This window comes from Lutra lutra, chromosome 4 (genome assembly GCF_902655055.1).
Source record: "Lutra lutra chromosome 4, mLutLut1.2, whole genome shotgun sequence".
NCBI classification, from domain to species: Eukaryota; Metazoa; Chordata; class Mammalia; order Carnivora; family Mustelidae; genus Lutra; species Lutra lutra.
In genome coordinates this window covers 190,715,737-190,735,488 of record NC_062281.1, presented here as the reverse complement: position 1 = coordinate 190,735,488, position 19,752 = coordinate 190,715,737, and the positions used below count along the sequence as shown (strand labels likewise).

Sequence of the window (19,752 nt, the reverse complement as noted above, 5' to 3'; positions counted from 1 at the left end):
ATCCATCCACTGATGAACTGATAAAGAGATGGTATATAGGGGCGCCTGGGTGGCTCAGTGGGTTAAAGCCTCTGCCCTCAGCTCAGGTCATGATCTCAGGATCCTGGGATCGAGAGAGCCCCGAGTCAGGCTCTCTGCTCAGCGGGGAGCCTGCTTCCTTTCCTCTCTCTCTGCCTGCCTGTAATCTCTGTCTGTCAAATAAATAAATAAAATCTTTAAAAAAAAAGTAAAAAAAAAAAGATGGTATATATTTACACACACACACACACACACACACACACACACACACACACGACTAGTACTCAGCCATAAAAAAGAATGTTATGGGGCACCTGGGTGCCTCAGTGGGTTAAAGCCTCTGCCTTCAGGCCCAGGATCCTGGGATCCAGCCCTTGCATCAGGCTTTCTGCTCAGCGGGGAGCCTGCTTCCTCCTCTCTCTCTACCTGCCTCTCTGCCTACTTGTGATCTCTGTCTGTCAAATAAATAAATAAAATCTTAAAAAAAAAATGTTATCGTGCCATTTGCAACAACATGGCGCTAGAGAGTATTATATTAAGTAAGTGGGTTAGAGAAACGACTATCATATAATTTCACTCATGTGTTGAATTTAAGATAAAAAACAGATGAGCAAAGTTTAAAAAAAAAAAGAGAGAGAGAAAGGCAAAGATAGAACCAGACTTTTTTTTTCCAGACTCTTACCTCCATGGTTATCAGAGGAGAAGTGGAGGGGGGGATGGGTGCATAGGTGATGGGGATGAAGGAGTGAGTGCACCTGTGATGAGCACTGGGTGTTACATGGAAGTACTGAATCACTATATTGTACACCTGAAACTAACATTACACTGTATATCAAGTAACTGGGATTTATTTATTTATTTATTTTTACTAACTGGAATTTAAATACTTAAAAACAAAAGAAAGAATAAACCCCAAACCCCACGAATCATTATGCTGTACACCTAAAACGAACAGGATGTTCTATGTCAATTATATCTCAATTAAAAACTTGAGCAGGTAAGGATGATTTCTCTCCATTGGCTTGAAAAGCCTTTCTTGTACGTGCGCAGATACTCCAACATTTTTTAGGTCTCCCGATCATTTGCACTTCCAAATTTCACCATCATTCTGCAACACGTTAAAAAAAAAAAAAAAAAAAGCCAAAGCAGGAACTCTCGAAAAGCCCAAAGGCAAATAAAATGAAGTTGTACTCGTCTTAGTTTTCCTCCAAACGGGCTTTCTCTGCGGACGTGGACAAGTGTCCAAGGGTTTCTCAGGCCGTAAGCGGACAACGTTAGAGAACCTTGGCCCCAGAAGCAAGACGTCCTCCCTTTTCCTTTACTTGGTCTGCATCGTGGAGTCGCCAAAAAGCAAGCGCCTGGGAACAACGGAGGCGCTGCGGTGTCCCCCAGTCGCCCAGCTTCCCGCCCCGCCAGGCTCTCCCGGGAGCCTACCTGGACCCGCCGGCCGCGCCCGCCACCCCCGGGCCGTCGCCATGGCACCGCGCCGCCCCGCCCCCCGCCCGCCCGCAGCCCCGCTCGCCCCTCCCCCGCGCGGCGCTGCTGCGGGGGAGGGGGTGGGGCGGGGGCGGGAGGAGACGCAGGCGAGAGGAAATCGGCGGCGCGACGCCCGCGGCCCATTGGCTGCCTAGTCCTGGGGCCAGGAGCCCCGCCTCTGTGGCGGGGTCACGTGATCCCTTTCAAAGATGGCCGCCCTGTTGTTTTGATGAATAATACTTGGTGGGGCGAGGGGGTAAGAGTAGGGGTGGAGGGGTAGGAGGATTTACTCTTCCATCCAGAGCATCGCGAGTCCCGTCCTCCCCCTCCCCCCTGCCCGGGCTCCGGCGTGGAGGCGGGGCGTGGCCGGCCTGCTTTGGGAGGGGAGGGGCTTCCCTCTTCAGTGCTGGGCTCTGCCTCGGCGGTTCTGGGGTCGCCTTACCTCGGGGCATCCACTCTGCAGTCGAACAGTTCCCGCCTGGGGCAAAGGGTAGGAAGGAGAACAGGATCTGCTGGAGGAAGCGCGCCTGCCGCGCCACCACCACGAAGACACAGCAGGCTCAGGGCACGAGACGTGCTGGAGACCCGAGTCCCTGGTCTGGGTAACCTGGGAAGCAGAGGGCAATAGTGGCGCCTTAAGATAACCCTGTAGAGCAGCCGCGGTGGTGGCCAAAGGAAGCTGCTCGGGGCACAAGCAGCTGTAGGAGTCTGTGGGGCGATTGGAGTGACCGACGCCAAGGCGGTTCAGTGCCTCTCGTGTTCTTATTTTTTAACCTCTGACTATGCAATTCTGAAACCTCCCCCATTCGGGGGACCAGACAGCCCGATAGACACCTTCCACTCTCCTCCCGCCCTGGTCTCAAGAACAGAAGGATCTCTCCCTAACGCCTTTCACCATTAAGAGGAAAGCGATGGAGGAGCTGAGCGCTGATGAGGTGAGGAGGTTGGGGGACACCTTGGGAGATTAGTTGGCAACTCTTTGGCGCTTTGGACAGGGATGGTATTGCGCCAGTGGTGCCTGGCCTTTGGGTTTGGGGAAAGAATGGAGATGACATTTTCCAGGAATAAAATGAGCCCCCGAGCGGGTCTCCAGTTGTATTCTCCTGTATTACCTTGCCTTCTTTCTTCGTTTTGAACTCCATTTGCTTCTTTTCGAGTCTTTTAGGGTCTGAAGAAGAGGAGAGCATATTGAGGCGTTCATTCTTTTCCTCGGGGTGTTTAAGCAAGAAGGGCTAGATTTACATCAAGTTAAGTGTGTGTGTGCGCGTGTGTGTGCGTGCACGCACGCCTTACTGCAGAGATTTAAAGAATAATTTTGGGTGGGATTACAGTGTATGGGTGTATGTTTTTAAAGGCAGTATTTGAAACCCCCAGTATGTGTGGCTGTTGCGTTGTATAAGTTGATTAAACATATGTGTTTGGGGGTGGCCTACAGACAGATTCTTTGATATGTAACAAAATGTATTTTTTCTCAAAAACCTAGTGAATTCCACTTAAAATCTGTAACGTAACAAGAACTGATGACCCCTGGCATACTTCTCTTTCATTCAGCCTTTTTGTAGTTTTTGGCCCTTTCAAACTTGTCTTTTGCTGTAGCAGACACTGAACAGGAAGCAAATGGTAGCAAATGACTTTGTAAACTTCCCCTATTATCATTTCTGAAAGGAGTTTTACAGATCTCTTTCTTCATATTTTAAAGATTATTTATTAAGGTTGTCCTGAAAACAGTGGCAATTAGGGTACAAGGAATTTTCTGTGATTCTACTCACTTTTCCCTTCCTTTTTCCAGATGAGGAGCTTCCCTTTCAGGACCCCCTGCTGGCTTCCCTCTCTTCCATCTACCTCCTCATTTCTTTCACTAGTTCTTAAAAAACTTCCCTAGAGTACTGGGAAAGTAGCCATCCATCAGGTCGGCTAAACTACAAGACTTACATGCTTCAGATTTAGCTAGAGTAGTTAATATATTTACTGAGGGACTAAATTTATCCAGAGATGGGACTTGCAAGTGGTGAGTTCAGATGTCACGTGGGAGGGGAAACAAATAATTTTGCCGGTTGTGATGCTTGGCTATTTGGAGAGTCAGGAGTGCTCATTCTGTGTTATGGACTTTGTTTTCTCAAATACATCAGGAATGTAATCTAACTAAAATTAGAAGAATATTGAACGGTTTCTTTCATTCCAGTAGGAATTCTCAAGAGATCCCCTTAAAGGCACTTTGTTTTAGGTAATTTTAAAAAATCTGCTCCCCCCATCTTCAATAGTAATTCTAATGGGTAAATTAAGGCAAAGAGCTTCTGTTTTTTAGTAGCCCTTTGCTTCCAGAAACTATTTATTTTTCTCAACGTTCTCGAAGTTGCTGCTGGTTTAGAGGTTTTTCATACCAAGAAATCGTCAGACAGATAAAGCATAGAGACCAGTTAAAGATACTGCATAGTCTACACTGTGGCACTTCACTTTAACCAGTCTTGGAGGGAGTTGTAACTTTTTTGTGACTGTATAGGAACAAATGTAATCATTGTGGAGGAGATTTTCAAGGTCAACGGAATAGTGAAATCAATGTGAAAAATTAAATTTACTAATATTTGATCAACATAAAATTACTTTCAACTATTACGTGGCCTGAACAAAGAGGAACAGTTCAATAATTGGTAATTCAGTCTCAGCTGAACCTAGAACAAATTAAGTGTTTGTTTTCGTTTTTGTTTTTAATTCATTTCCTTAATTCTGGGATTGAGTGAACGGTTCTCAACAAAGACATTTCCAGAGGTTTTGCCTTCGTATTGTGACTCTCTTGGTGGAAACTGTGTCACAGATATGGTAGGTGGCATTCATTTGGTTAGAAAATAAGACATTTCTCTTGCTGAAAATTCAAAAATGCATATCAGTGTGAAAACAGATAAGATAGTGATCTTTCCATCTAAATTAGGCAATTAGGTAAGGGAGAGTTTTATATTCAAACAAAATGAAAACGTCTGCAGATACAGTCCCTGCAAAATAGAGGTGGGTCCAAACCAGACTGGTAGCTTTAGAGGATTTTAGATTATGGGTCCCTCTCATAGATCACCTGAAATTCTTACACTTCTCTTATCTTGTGTAGAGTAGTTCTTTAAGTTCCTTGGTGCTTGTTATTTATGTGGCACATTATAGTGAGTTCATTGCTCTGGGGAGCAGATCCATGACTAAGTTCATTCTTTTCAGGAACCCACATTCCAAGGCTTCATTATGTACATTACATTCCGTCCGTGGCCTACTCCTGTGTTCTCCCTACCGAAATGATGCTATGAGTAGGGCAGGACAGGTATTTTAAACTGTTTTTCAGCTGTGGTGATGAAATTGCATGGAAATGATTTGCTTTTTCCTCTTTCCTCTTCTTTCTTTCTTTCTTTTTCCTTTTTTTGGGGGGGGGGAGCTAAATCTTCTTTATGACCTAGTTCATCTTCAAGATGGCTGGCTGGGATAGTTAGGGTGTGGTCAAGGTTTTAGAAGAGTGGTAAGTCTTCCTTCCCAAGTGCAGAATATGTGACCTTGCACTTTTTAGCCGTGTTCTTTAAGTGGAACAGGAGCTGCATTTCTTAACAGCCTCAGAAACCTGCTCAGGGCCAGCCACTCTACAACCATTGTCTCATTCCATACAACAGTGTGACCAAGAAGATCCTTGAATTTTCCTTGTTTATAGATGAGGCAACTGAGATTTAGGTTAACTGACTTGTCCATAGTGATTTGGCATAGAATTGGTTGAGTTGGAATTCAAACCTGATCTAAAAATTAGATCTTGTGCCTGATCTAAAAACTCTTTTTGCTACATTTTATTGCTTAACAAGTGCCAGTAAATTCACTGCAGCTTCCATGTACATATCCTACTAACGTGCTTGATCTACATAGTTTTTCTGTAGGAGTGTTGTTTCTCATGAATACATTCATGATGTGATCAAGTTTATAGTCTTTTCGGTATTAACCCTTCACCAGGCCCCCTCCAAAATTGTTCACTCAACAAACTTTTTTTTTTTTCCCTAAGGATGCTGTGTATCCTCAGTGATGTGTTAGGTAGGTTAGGAGAAAGTCCTTTTTCTTACAGAAATTGTAGTTTAACCAGGAGGTGTGGTAGAGGTCGAGATAGGTAGGAAGTCCAACAATTATGGTGTAGGGTACTAAGTGCTTTTGTGGAGGGATGCACTAGACAGTAAGAAAAACAGGAAGGGACCCCTGGTGGGGCAGTGCTGGCTGTAGTGGAGACTTTCAAGAAAAAGTAATGCTGAGCAGTCGCCAGGCGACAGGCTCTTAGAAGTGGCTCTGAGAGGGGGGAGCCCAGGAAAACACAAGAATGAGGGCCTGGAGGCAGGATTTTGCTAGGGGAGTGGCTGCAGGTAGGCAGGCACCAGATCTTGGAGGGTCTCAGAAGTACTTAGGAGTTTGCACTTTGTCAGTAGGACTGTTAAGAAGCCTCTGAGGAATGTGAAGGGGTTAGAAAGGTGACTGGCAAAATTAAAAAAAAAAAAAAAAAAGGTGACTGGCAAGGTGTAAACGTGGGTTGGAAGAAGGCAGCTGCAGGTCGGGAGACAGATTAGGGGCTTGTGTTGTCCTCTAAAGCGAGCAGTAGAGTCGAAGGAAGGCATTGGCAGTGGGGATGGAGGAGGGCAGACAGCAGAAATACTGAGGATCTGAGTTAACCCACTTCTAACGATCAGGTTGATGAAAAGGAGGTGGGGGTGGGGGAGGAGAGAAAAAGATGATTCCTTGGTTTCTAGCTTGCGAGAAGAACGGATTGAGGGAGAATGAGGAATTGCAGACAAGGAACAAGCAGATTTTTGAAACATTGAAAGAGGAGCCAACGTAGAGACCCCCACCCCTGGTCTTTCCACTCTGACCTCTCCATCTCTGTGACCTTTTCTTTTTTTGTAACAGGCCTCAGAACCTAAGCTCACTTTTTTCCCAGTAGGTGATTGCTGCCACTCTATAACTAGGTTTCTTCCCGTAGCCTGGTAGGAAAGTGGGATGTAGCCCCCACTTCCGTTCTTCACCCTTTCTATCCACCTTAGCCAAGAGACAGAGAATGATTATGATACCAGCTAACATTTACTGAGCGTTCAATATGTGCTAAGCATTTAATAGCAGGGTTGGTAATATCACTCCATTTTACAGATAAGAAAATTGAGGCTGGTAGAAATTAACTAACTTGCTAAAAGATGCACAACTAGGAAGTGGATTCTGGATTCTAATCCAGAGTTTGATTCCAGAGTTCTTTTTTTTTTTTTTTTCCATCAATTTATTTGAGAGAGAGCAAGAGCAAGAGGGATCACAGAGGGAGAGGGAGGAGCAGACTCCCTGCTGAGTGGGGAGCCGACAGGGGACTCAATCCCAGGACCCTGAGATCATGACCTGAGCTGAAGGCAGAGGCTTAACCGACTGAGCTGCCCAGGCGCCTTTGATTCCAGAGTTCTTAATCCCTTCACTAAACTACCTGAAAACAAATAATCTAAGCAAGTTTATGATGTTAATAGCATTTTAACTGTTCCTTTTGAGATGGGAAGTGGAAGCCCCAGTTATTGCTAAAAATGGAGCTCATCATGAGGGCCCCTATTCTTGTAGGGTAAGAAGACAGAACAACTTGTGACGAGAGGCCCTTGGGTCTCAGACCTTTGCTTGGTGCAGACTGAGTTTGCTCACACAGTGTTTAGACTACATGTAAGTGGACGTGTCTTCCCATCAGCAGCTCATTGAACTGTATTTGCTGTTTACTTGCTGCGTGTCAGCTGAGGTGACTTTTTTTTTTTTTCAAGATTGTATTTATATATTGGAGAGAGAGAGAGGGAGAGGGAACATGAGCAGGGGGAGGGGCAAAGGGAGGGAAAGAATCCCAAGCAGATTCTGAGCGTGGAACCCAGCACAGGGCTCCATCCCAGAATGGGATCATGACCTGAGCTGAAATCAAGATTCGGATGCTGAACCAACTGAGCCACCCACGTGCCCCAGGAGGTGGCTTTTGAATAGAAAATGCAGGGATAACAGGGAGCCATCTGAGGGGAGGAGTGTTCCCAGGTACAAGGAATAGCAGGAAACAGGGCGCATCCTTAGTCTGCTCCGGGAACAGCAAGGAGGCACGGCGTGCTTGGAGGCCGCTGAGCCAGGACACAGGAGCAGGAGGAGTCAGTCAGTCATTCGTTGGGCAAAAATCCGAGTTCTTCTAACTGGGGTTCAGTTGTGAGATGCCCTTCCCCACCCCTTTTTTTCCTTCGCGTTTTAACACCTATTGACATTGGGATGCTTGTTACAATGGTATCATCACTGTTGGCCAGGTGGCAGGTCTGACACACTTGTCATTTCCTGTGTGTGTACACACCTGGTTCTACCTGTTTATACTACTGCCCCTTCAGTCCAGTGGCAGTGCCGTGGGTGTTAAATTTAGTTGCCATTGCAGTTGCCTTCCCCCAAATCACACCTTGATCAGCAGTGATGAAAAAGCAAATGTTACTTTGTATGCAGGAGGATCAGCCGAGCGCTGTCAGTATGATACTAGTAAAGAAAATGTTTGTGGTTGGAGGAATGACCATGATTCCATCTTTTATTGCAAAGCACGAATGAAATGTATTAGGGAGCTTTAGAAAGGCAGCAGTCTGTACCTTTATGAAGCTGGGCGACATTTTGAAATTGAACACACAGCTGGAAGGATTGCCTTTCCTACCTAGGCGGCGCGGCTCAAGATCACAGACCCTCCACCTTCCTCAGGGAGAAATCTCAGAGCAACGGGAGGCAGGTGTAACTGTTTACAACTCTGTCCTGATCTGTTGCTAAGCCATTTCGTTGTGGTTTAATGGGCAACACTTTTTTTCCTTGGCAGTGCAAAAAATAACAGTGCAGCTTATTATAATCACTGACATCTTTTTTTTTTTTTTTTAAGATTTTATTTATTTGACAGAGAGAGATCACAAGTAGGCAGAGAAGCAGGCAGAGAGGAGGAAGCAGGCTCCCTGCCTAGCAGAGAGCCCCGTGCAGGGCTCGATCCCAGGACCTTGGGATCATGACCTGAGCCGAAGGCAGAGGCTTTAACCCACTGAGCCACCCAGGCACGCCAATCACTGACATCTTAAATTTGGTGAAATATATGTCCAGTCTTGTTCTAGACTATGAGGGTATACCAATGAAAAGTTCAGGCAGAAATCCTGCCTTCATGACTCTTAAGTTCTGATTTATGGGTTTTTTTTTACTGTATTTATTTAAATTTTTAAAACTAAATCCCTATGCCCAGTGTAGGGCTTGAACTCACGACCATAAGATCAAGAGTCATACGCTCCACTGACTGTCCTAGCCCGGCGCCCCATTCTGATTTATGTTTTAAAAGAATCTATGTTGTGCAGTGCATAGACAAAGGGGGAAAGAGTGAAAGCAGCAAGGAGGCGGTCCCAGGAGTCCCAGGGCAGGGTTCGCATGAAGAAGTAACAAAGGGTCAGAGAGCGGCTGGTCAGGTAGGGGCGGGAACCCGTTGCACCGGGGGATGGTGGGGGACGTGGTGTGTAAGAGTGGAGTCAAGAATGGCAATAGCAGTAGTTGGGATGTCACTGGGCGGACCTGCAGTCGTGGCTGCTTATGCCAGATTGAGGTTTATTTCTCTCTAAATAGGAGGCTGGGGCTCCTGAGGCAGCTTTGTGTTCATTAGGGGCCCAGGTGCCTTCTGTCTCGTTGTTCCAACTTGCCTAACCTATGGCTTCCATCTTTTGGGCTATACATGTTTGCATTCTAGCAGGAGGGAAGAGAGGAGAGAGGAAGGAGACATCATATTCCTTCGCTTGAATGGCACAACTTGGAAGCTGCATGATCATTTCTGCTCGCCACCCGTTGGCTAATGAAAATACAGGCAGAACCCAAGGCATGTGGCCACAGCTCCTTGCTAAGACGCTGAAAAGTACGGGTTCTCCTGGGTAGCCATATGTTCGCCAAAAAGTTCTCTTATGTTAGAAAGGGAGGACAGTCTAGGCCTTTCTTTCCAGACCTTTCTTCCCAAATCTAGAACACACTACACCTTTCCAAAGGAGACAGCCCTCAGTTAGCCTCAGAGCCCAGAATCTCTGGCTGATTGATACACAGCCTAGGAAGCTTTAGACTGAAATTCAAGGTACCTACTGGTGTTCCCCTACTGGTGTAGGGACACCTACTGGTGTCCCCTGCCTCCTGTACTGTGATTCGGTAGGATAGGATAACGGAACTAAAACTCCGGTTTGGGCTAGGGAAGAATAGGGAGTACAGACCCTTTGCTGGTCCTTAGTCATTATTAGCTCCTGCCAGGCCATGTTGTGGGGACTTCCTGTCTTGGCAGTGGTAGGAGTTCCTGACTGCTCATTTAGCAGTCCTTAGTCTGCTGCTCTCTTGGAGGAACTCCCTTGTCCCTTGTCCTTTGTGGTGGTTTTTCAGTATCTGTTTTCCTCTGGGGACGTGTCATTGGAGAATATCCCCTTCCAGGGGATGAATAGTTTCTCTAGCTTCTGTCTTGCTGGATATGGAAGGAGTTGGCTTTATCAGCCCTTTTTAGCCCCCAAATTTTCAGATTCTGAGTTGGTTTAGACTGTAGGCAATGGACATGCCTTAGGCAGACCTGTATTCCCTTTTATCTCTGCATGCAAATCGGCAGGTTGTAGCTTGAATCTGTCTCACTCTCATGGGACTTCTTGCTTAAAAAAGTGGCAAGAAGCCAGTAAGCTCCCAAATTCTGAATTGTTCAACCAGTTCCCCTAGAATTACAGGCCATGTTGGCATGCAGGCAATTTTGGAAGATGTCACGGGTTTTACCAAATATTTTGTTGTGGCCTAACAAGGGTCATCAACCTTCTGTCCTGCAATGTCTGTGCCCATGCTGACCCCCAAGCCATTGCCACATAATTGTAGTCTATTTAGGTTGACTACTTCCAGATTCCAAATTCTGTGCATTTGTTAAGATACTGGCTCGGCTGCTGCAGCCTAGGCGTCCAAAACAGTAATGGCTTAAACAAGGTAGAAGCTTATTTTTCTTTCAAGTAAAAATCTGAGTAGGTGGTTGAGAGCTGGTTTAGTAATTTCACGATTCCTAGGGAGCCAGACTCATTCCGTTTTGTGATCTCATCCCCAGTGTGAGGCATGTTGCTTGTAGTCCAATATGGCGGCTCCAGCACCTGCTCACGCATCTGTGTTCCAGTACTCAGGGACTAAAGGGGAGGGGAGGACATGTTCCTGTCCCTTAAGGACAGAAAGTGTCACACATCATTGCTTACACCTTCTTGGCCAGAACTTAGTCGCATGGCCCCAACCAAATGGTGGCTGACTATGTAACAAGGAGGCAACTAGCAGGCTCTACCATAGTCATATCAAGAGTTTAAGCCTACACAGCTTGAAGAATGGAGTTGTCACCTACTGCAATGAGGAATATTGAAAGAAGATTGGAGGAAGAAACTAAGTTATGTTTCAGTCGTATGATGACTATATTGCTTAGCAATTCTCCACATGGAGATGTTAAGTAGGTTGTTGATATGTGTTGGGTTTGCAGCTCAAGGAGGAGGTTGGGGCTGGGATACCAATCGGGATGTGTCAGTATATATATAATCATGAGAATGGGGGCATTTGCGTGGTGCAGTCGGTTAAGTTGCTGACTCTTGGTTTCGTCTCAGGTCATGATCTTGGGGTCATGAGATGGAGCCCCACATTGGGCTCCACACTGGGCAGGGAGATCTCTCTTAGATTAGATTCTCTCTCCCTTTCCTTCTTCCCCTTCTGTTTGTGCTTTCTCTCTCCCAAATACAGAAATAAATCTTCAAAAAAAAAATTTAAAAAATCATGAGAATGAACTGATTGCATAGGAAGTGAGTGTAAATAGAGAAGAGAGGAAGTGAGGCGACTGAGTCTTGAGCCGCTGCAGCGGTTAGAGGTGGGGAGGAGATAAACAGGACCCAGAGAAGGACTGCTGAGGGACAGCCACTGAGGTAGGAGGAAGGTCAAGAGATCATGGAGTCCTGGCATCCAGAAGAAAGTGTTTCATGCCAGAGGGGAATGTTCAACTCTGTTTAGTGTTCAGTAAAATAAGTTAGAGGAGGACTAGACCTTGATGATAGGGCTTGGTGATGCGGAGGTGGTTGGTGACTTCGACAAGGCCAGTTTCACGGCTGACCAGAACTGGTTCAAGGGAGGATGGGAGGAGGGGATAGATAACTGAGGAGCGAGGGACAGGCTCCAGGGAGAGGCCAAGGAGTCCTCAGAAAACGGTAGAAGTGTGGATTTAAGAAGTGGGGAGAGGGGTGCCTGGTGGCTCAGTGGGTTGAGCCACTGCCTTTGGCTCGGGTCATAGTCTCAGGGTCCTGGGATCAAGTTCCGCATCGGGCGGGGAGCCTGCTTCCCTCTCTCTCTCTCTGCCTACTTGTGATCTCTTTCTGTCAAATAAATAAATAAAATCTTAAAAAAAAAAAAAAGAAGTGGGGAGAGAGTACTTGGTGAGCACATCTTTCAAAATTTGCCTTTTACCATTCTCTATTACAATCATCAATGCCTTTCCTCAGGCAGTAGATACTTACTCAGTGTTTCCTCTGCTCCCTTCTTCCCCTGAAGTAGGAAGGAAAGGCGTAGAGATACATTTTGTATATTGTTCCTAGCAGGGTGTTTGGGGCCTGAAGAGTTGCAAAGAAATTTTGAACTATAATCAGAAGAACACTAGATCATATTATAGTTAATTTTTAAAACCTTTAAAAAAAAAGGAGTGGTAAATATGTAGATGGCAAATATGACCAATTCTGTTTGTTTACTTCGAACAAGTATAGGTAGGGTGTTTACTCTGTGCTGGGTACTGAGGGGCACACAGCTGGAGATACACCATCCGTACTACGAGTAAGACCTGGTCTTTGCCTTCAGTGAACTCATAGTCCAGTGGAGAGACCAGGCACAGGCAGCTGGAGTGCAGGTGCTGCCCCAGATGGTTAAGTGAAGGGAGTTAGTTCTGTGGAGGGAGCAGGTCATGCTGACTGTTTCCTCCAGGAGGATCGAGTTAGTCCTTAAAGATGCTCAGGAGTTTGGACATTGAGAAAAGTCTGTGGTGAGGGTCAGTGTTTCAGTTATCTCTTACTCTGAGCAAACTCAGTTAACATTCATTCTTTTGAAGTTAATTGTGGGAATTACTGGAACCACTGAGGAAAAATTAGAGACGGTGAAAAAAATCTGATAGGGTCGGTATTTGCTGATCTCAGAGGTTTTAGGGTGTATCAGGCCCAGACAGAGATGTCACCCCCTAAACCACTACAGTATGGGTGGAAGCTGAGAGACGGGTGGCTGGGGGAGAAGTAGAGAAAACAGCAAAGGTGTTTCATTAAAATTGCTTCTCCTATCCTGATGCCAGTCACGCTGCCTTGGAATTGTCTGTGCGTGTAACGTACCAGCTGGTGTAACACAAGCTCCTGACCGTCCTCCTTCACTGTTTCTTACCCAGCTCGTAGCACAGGGCTTGGCGCACGGTGGCCCGCAGTAAGTATTTGTTGAGGGGCTCCTCGGTGGCTCAGTTGGTTAAGGGTCTGACTTCGGCTCCTAGATCAGATCTGGATCTCAGGATCCTGGGATCCAAGCCTTGCATCGGGTTCCCTGCTCAGCGGGGGGGGGGGGGGAGTCTGCTTTTTCTCTCCCTCTGCCCCTCCCCCTGCTCATGCGCTCTGTCTCTCTCTCTCAAATAAATAAGTAAAATCTTTAAATAGAAAATATTTGCTGAATGCATGAATTGAATACAGGGTGCCTTTTTGTGAGTCCCAGTTCTTGTTGTAGGGGTTTTTTTTGTTTTGTTTTAAGATTTATTTATTTAATTTGAGAGAGAGAGCGCGCAAGCATGAGCTGGAGAGGCAGAGAGAAAGGGAGAGAGAATCCCACGCAGAGCAGGGAGCTTGGCCTGGGGCTCGATCTCACGACCTGAGGTGATGACTTGAGCCAGAACCAAGAGTCGGCTGCTTAACCAACTGAGAGACCCAGGCATGATTGTTTTTTGTTGTTAGAACATTAACGGGCATCATTTAGGTAAAGGTAGGCAGTTGTAACTAGAGTCAGATAAATGTGAGTTTTAAGCAAACCAACCATTTGGAGGACCCCGAGCAAAGTACTTTCTGAGCCTCAGTTTCCTCAGCTTGTAAAACTGGGGGTAGGAACACCTGTCTCGTGACATTGTTCTTCAGAACACTTGCAGCGACATGTAAATTTCCCAGCGCGGTGCCCTGGCAGGCTGGATTCCTGGGACATACGTAAGATTGAATTGTACAACATTAGAATTTTAGTGGCTGCCCGTACAATATCTAGAAACTTCCTTGCAGGCACAGCACATCTCGGAGATACTGCAGGTTTTATTCCAGACCGCCGCAGTGTAAGCGATGCCAAACAGAGCACGTATCAGAATAAAGCCAGTCAAACAGATTTGTTTCCCAGTGCATGTAAAAGTGTGTTTACAGTACGCTGTAGTCCGTTAAGTGTGCAACAGCATTAAAAGTATGTATATTTTTATAAAAGTATGTATATCTATAGGCATATAAATATAGCATAAAATATATATACCTTAATTTAAAACTATTGCTAAAACACGCAAACCGTCATTTGAGCTTTCAGTGAGTCGTAATCCTTGATCACAGATCATCATAGCAAATATAATAATGATGAGAAAGTTTGAACTATTGTACAGATTACCAGAATGTGACGCAGAGACACAAAGTGAGCAAATGCTGTTGGAAAGATGGTGCCAGTAGACTTGTTCGATGGACGGTTGCCACAGACGCTCAATTTGAAAAACATAGTATCTGCAGAGCGCAGGAAAGCAGGGTGCAGTAAAATGAGGTTTGCCTATAATAATGCCAAGAGTGTAAAAGGCCGAATCTTCCAGGTTACGGTAATGAACAGGCCCTGGCTTGTATGGAAGGCTGGGTCGGAATTTTCCCTCTCGATTCCTTAAACTTCTCTTCTCACCCAGTATTCAGCCATACTGGGCTCTCCCCCCACTTTTTAAATATATTATTTATTTAATTATTTATTTATTTGACAAGCAGGCAGAGTGGCAGCAGAGGGAGAGGGAGAAGCAGGCTCCCCATTGAGCAGAGAGCCTGACGTGGGGCTCGATCCTAGGACCCCGGGATCATGACCTGAGATGAAGGCAGACGCTTAACTGACTGAGCCACCCAGGCGCCCTGCCTCCCCTCTGCCTTTTTCTAAAATCAGGAGTGATCGGGTGGCCTGAAGGAACTAGCGGATAAGAGTGGAGCCAGGAGGTTTGAAAGGGGGGGGAGCCGTGCAGACAGGACCTGAGGAGTCCCAGAAGCGATGTCACCTATCGGACCTAAAAAATAATACCCAGAGTGACCCAGTCTCCCTAAACCAGAGGACTGAGTCTTCTGAAGGGCCTGCTGGTCCTGCAGTGCCGGGAAGTGGGGGTGGATCTCTGAACTGGAGGTCGTGGGGTTAACTGCTCACCAGCCGCTCCATCCTGAGCATCTTGTCCTGTTCTCTGAAGACAATAGTCTGGCTGGGACGAGAGGTATCTTTTGGGGGCGTAGTATTAAGAAGTGCTGGGCCTTGACTTACTTAGCTTTCTAATTAAACATTGTGAAATGTATTTAGTGCACACTGTTTCTTTGTTCCCTGTCAGTGTTTGGTGTAAACTCTAGATGTGTACTAGTGTTGTAATTTAATTAGTCCAATTTTCTGAGCAGATAAAGTAGTACTTTGCTTTTATGGGTCTTTGGGGAGCTGAGCTCCTGGCTTCCAAGCAGAGCACAGTGAACACCTGTCACCTACCAGGCGTTCTTCTAGAAGCGTATCAGGTCAGGGTCTTCTGTTAGACCCGTGTCTGTACTCGTCACCAGGGCTGGCGTTCCGGGCATGTGACCTGCAGTCAGATGGTTTAATGCACACGTGGTTCAGTGCCCTGTTGTTGATGTCTTGGAATTCTTAATAAATCTTTAGCAGGAGGCCCTGCATTTTCATTTGGTGCCAGGTCCCGCCAGTTCTGTAGCCGGGCCTGCTTTGTCTCTTGACTTTCTCTGTGCAGGTGGATAAACGTCTGAGAAGAGTTTGCCCAGATTCCAAGATTATAGGAAACCATACGAAAATTGACCGAAGAGAGATGTTCATGTTCTTATGCAGAAAATGTCAGTGTGTGTCTGACTGTGATGCCATGTCATTAATAGAGTTTCTTGAGATCTTTAATAATTTTCTACTTCTGTGTGATACGGCATCTTTGGATAACTTACTTCACTTCAACCAGTGGATTCATTTTTTTTTTTTTTTTAAATGAGGGTTTTTGACACAGAGGCATTTACTTTTGTGTTATCTTTTCATGTTCTACATCTTATCTCTCCAATCTCAATAGGACTTCTTTAGTATTTTACCCAGTGCGGTATGTATCTTGATCATGCTTTCACAGTAAAACACTTCCTTCTTTTTGTGAAATATGGATTGTTGTATTTAAAGCTGTTACTCATGTGGGGCACCTCGCTGGCTCAGTCAGAAAAGCGTGGGCCTCTTGGTCTCAGGGTCGTGAGTTCAAGCCCCACATTGGCTGTGGAGCCTACTTAAAGAGAAAAGGAAAAAAAGTAAAACTGCCACTCCTGTTGGTTTTAACATTTTAAAAATTATAAATTAAAAAATGTCCTCCAGAGACTGGTTTTTTAAAGTTTTAGTGTTTCTCTGTAAATATTTATCTGTGTTGGCCGATCAGGTATTAAGACTGACCAAAAATAATCATGTACTGGTGACCAATTTTCAAAAGGAATAAAGTACATTTAATATTCGAGCTGGACAATATTGTATATATGTATGTCCTAGTAGGGGAAACTTATTTCTAAGAAAGAATTTAAAATTGATGGAAATTTTAAAAATACCTGGCAACCTTTATAATCTATCTACTCAGTAGAACTTTCTGTTTATGATCTGATTTACTCATTAAATTATCATGTTTAGGGTATTGAGAGATATGAAAAACCAGAAAAAAAATTTTTTTTTGAGGTGAGATCAAGGGAAAATATGCTAAAAATAAAAAAACCAAAAAAACAAAAAAACCCCAACTGCTTTTTCCATATTGTATATAGATCTGCCAGAGGAATTAACACGTTGGTTTCAGCAGTCATTATTTCGTGGACCAGTTAAAAAAATTGTAGCCCTGTTGCGTTTCAGAGGCCAGTTATGTAAAGTAGATGTTCTGTTGTTTTCCATGTTTTGTTTTAGGATGCTGACAAGTGACAGCATGCATACCTTTGTGTTTGATGAATATTAATGAATGAATGAACCTTTTACCTTTGTATTAGTTAATCTTCTACTTAGGATAGGTACTGACCTGATATCATTTCTGCGGAGTTTCATCGAAAGAAGGGCCACATTTTTTTCCCTCAAGGACAGTTTGGGGCAGATGAGGTGGTCATCTGCGAGGGCTGTGCTTGTTCATTCATGTTTACTTTGTTCAGACGTCCTCACGCTCAAAAAAGTTTGCGGATTTATGGCCCAGGGAAATGGGAGTAAAGCAGTCTTTTGCCTTGAGATGGTGTGACTACAATGGCTTGTGATAGGGAGAACTGCAGCGAATGCCGAGTGGAAGAAGTGCTTGTCATCCTTTCCTCTGTTAATCGCCTATAGTAAGCACATTCACCCATCCTGGAATGAGATGGTTGTGTGAAAATGTGGCCATTGCTGATTTTATTTACTTATATAAAAACATTTTAAAAACATCTTTTTAAAGATTATTTTTTTAAAGATTAGAATGAGAAAGTGTGTGCAGTTGCAGAGGAGAGGGGCACAGGGAGAGGGAGAAGCAGACTCCCCACTGAGCAGGGAGCCCTACGTGGGGCTCAATCCCAGGACCCTGGGATCATGACCTGAGCCGAAAGCAGACGCTTAACCGACTGAGCCACCCAGGTGCCCCTAAAAAAATTTTTTTTAAGTAGGCTCTACACCCGATGTAGGGCTTGAACTCATGACCCTGAGATCAAGAGTTGTATGCTGCAGACTGAGCCAGCCAGGCGCCCCACCATTTCTGATTTTTAGAAGGGCCTGTTGGCTTTGTCCGAGTGATGATGCAGAACCTGCAGGAGGAAGTTAAACTTGACAGTTCACATTAGGAAGGAAACCTGTATTCACACCAAGAACTTGATGGGCACACAGCGCCCAGAGGGGCATTCTCTCTCCCTGAAAGAGCGCACTGCACACTGTCGACTAGATCTGCTAGAATATTGGCTTTGAGTGTTCAGACTGGGCGGGAATGCAGAGCTTTGGTGTAGTGGATCCCAGGAAATGTGTGAACCTTCCTGCAGAAGAGTGTACCCTTGGGTCTCAGCAATAATTATTTTGTGGGTGAATTTAAGACACTTTCCGTATACCTGGGTTTAAAAAAATTCTTTAGAAATATTTAATGCTATCAGTTCCACTTGGTCCCTTTTAAGTGACCAGAATGCATTTTATGGAATGTGCCAGAAGTAGCCGCTGCTTGGGCTTGTCATCTTGTCTCTAACCAGTTGGGACTAAAGATGAGAATGGGGTTACCCACATCATCTCTATCAGTTGGGATATTTTTGGTGAGGACATAAAATTGTAGTTGCAAGAATCATTTTTTCAAAAACCAGGTGTAATGAAATCAGTTCTCAGGATTTGTCTCTGTGGACTTAGGATGTTGGCGGACTTAGGTTCCTGCTTCTAGTAGTTTCTCCTGCCAGTTTCGTAGTCGGTCAACAGGTCCGATGCTAATTTTTAGTAGCTGTGCTCCATATTCCTACTGCTTGGGTGAGACAGAGCCCTGAGCCCAAGGAAAACAATGTCTGGGCTTAAAGATGGGAAAGAGCAAAAGGATGAGAAAACTTATAGGCTGAAGTTACGAAGAAAAGTAATGACTGTTTATTGTGTGTCGGGTAGACACTTGTCATTTGTCCAACAAATATTTACTGTGGCCGTCTGCACTGGGCATCGTATTAGTTAGTGGGGAGTTGGCCATGAATGTAGTACCTCAGGCCTCTGACCTCTTGGAGCTTACATTGTGCTTGGGGGAGACAGACTGTAGACGGATAAAAATTCAGGTAGTAGGTTCCGTTCCCTTTATCTCTGATGACTTCTTGCTAGATAAGGGATGTTTATGTCATCGCCTTCTAAATGGGGAAGGCTCAGAGAGGTAACACAGTGAGAAAGGGGTACAGCTGGGGTTGTGACCGGAGCTGGCCCCATGAGAGCGTGTCGTGTAGAAGACTTTGTGAAGATGGTGCCACATGGCGACAATTCAGTCGTCCGCTGCTTGGCCCCTCGTCTCACCTGTAAGTGGAATGCTTTTTTTTTTTTTTTAAATTTTATTTATTTATTTGACAGACAGAGATCACAAGTAGGCAGAGAGAGAGGAGGAAGCAGACTCCCTGCTGAGCAGAGAGCCCGATGCGGGGCTCGATCCCAGGACCCTGAGACCATTACCTGAGCTGAAGGCAGAGGCTTTAAACCACTGAGCCACCCAGGCGCCCCAGTGGAATGCTCTTTTAAAAAAGGTTGCTGTAATGGCAGATGTTGATAAAGAGTCTAGAATAAGTCTTTATTCTTATAAGCTATTTATTATTCTAATTTGAACTAATTAGAATAACTAACTAAGCATTACAGGTGACTCAAGAAAGCACCTTTGGTGACTAGGCGGGTTATGCCTTTGGTTCTTAGCCCTTGCCCACTGGCAGACTGTGGTTGGGCCCACTTACTGTTTTCCATGTTACTGATCAGGCAGAAAGTATTGGGGTAAGTAATTGTTGCAGTTTATAAAACTCCTTGTAATGGGAAAAATAGAATCACTGGGTTACATGGGGGAATTCTAAGGACCACAGCCTTGTTGGCTCTCTAAGAAAATAGCAGTTCACAGACTTGTTTCTGATGACAATAGAACCATTTCTTTGGCTCTGTTGCAGCCAAGGCAGTAGGAGTTCAAAAGATGACAAGTTTGAAAGTTGTGTAGTTGGCTAGTAATTGCTAGAACTTGGCCTTTGTAAGAATTTTTTATTTTATTTTTGAGAGAATATAGGGCTATACTAGAATAGGGCTTGTGGAGGAAGTAAGGTAACCTGCCTTGGCTGCTCTCCTTTCTCAGGGAAGGGAAGCATGGCCAGGAGCTGAGGGCATGGGGGTAGAGAGAGGCGCTGGAGGACGGGGGCACTGGCAGATGGATATAGGGTGACCGTGAAATGCTCACATCCAAACTAGAACTCTTCTGAGAGGGAGAATGAGACAGGAGCCTCCAGAGTCCCCCTGTCTTCTGTGACACTTCAGGGGTGGTGGGAAGCATTT

General features: G+C 45.2%; 1 protein-coding gene across 3 annotated transcripts in view; it reads left to right on the top strand.

Moving 5' to 3' along the window:
• The first annotated feature begins 1,694 nt into the window (after window positions 1-1,694).
• The window catches only part of UBE4B (ubiquitination factor E4B), a 128,036-nt gene continuing 109,978 nt past the window's right edge, over window positions 1,695-19,752 (top strand). For 2 of the 3 annotated variants that reach the window (XM_047724476.1, XM_047724475.1), the window contains exon 1: window positions 1,695-2,429. In XM_047724476.1, coding sequence (XP_047580432.1) covers window positions 2,406-2,429 — 24 coding nt within the window. In that variant the 5' untranslated portion in view covers window positions 1,695-2,405. The remainder of the gene's footprint in view (window positions 2,430-19,752) is intronic. The other variant, XM_047724478.1, reaches the window with a different exon arrangement.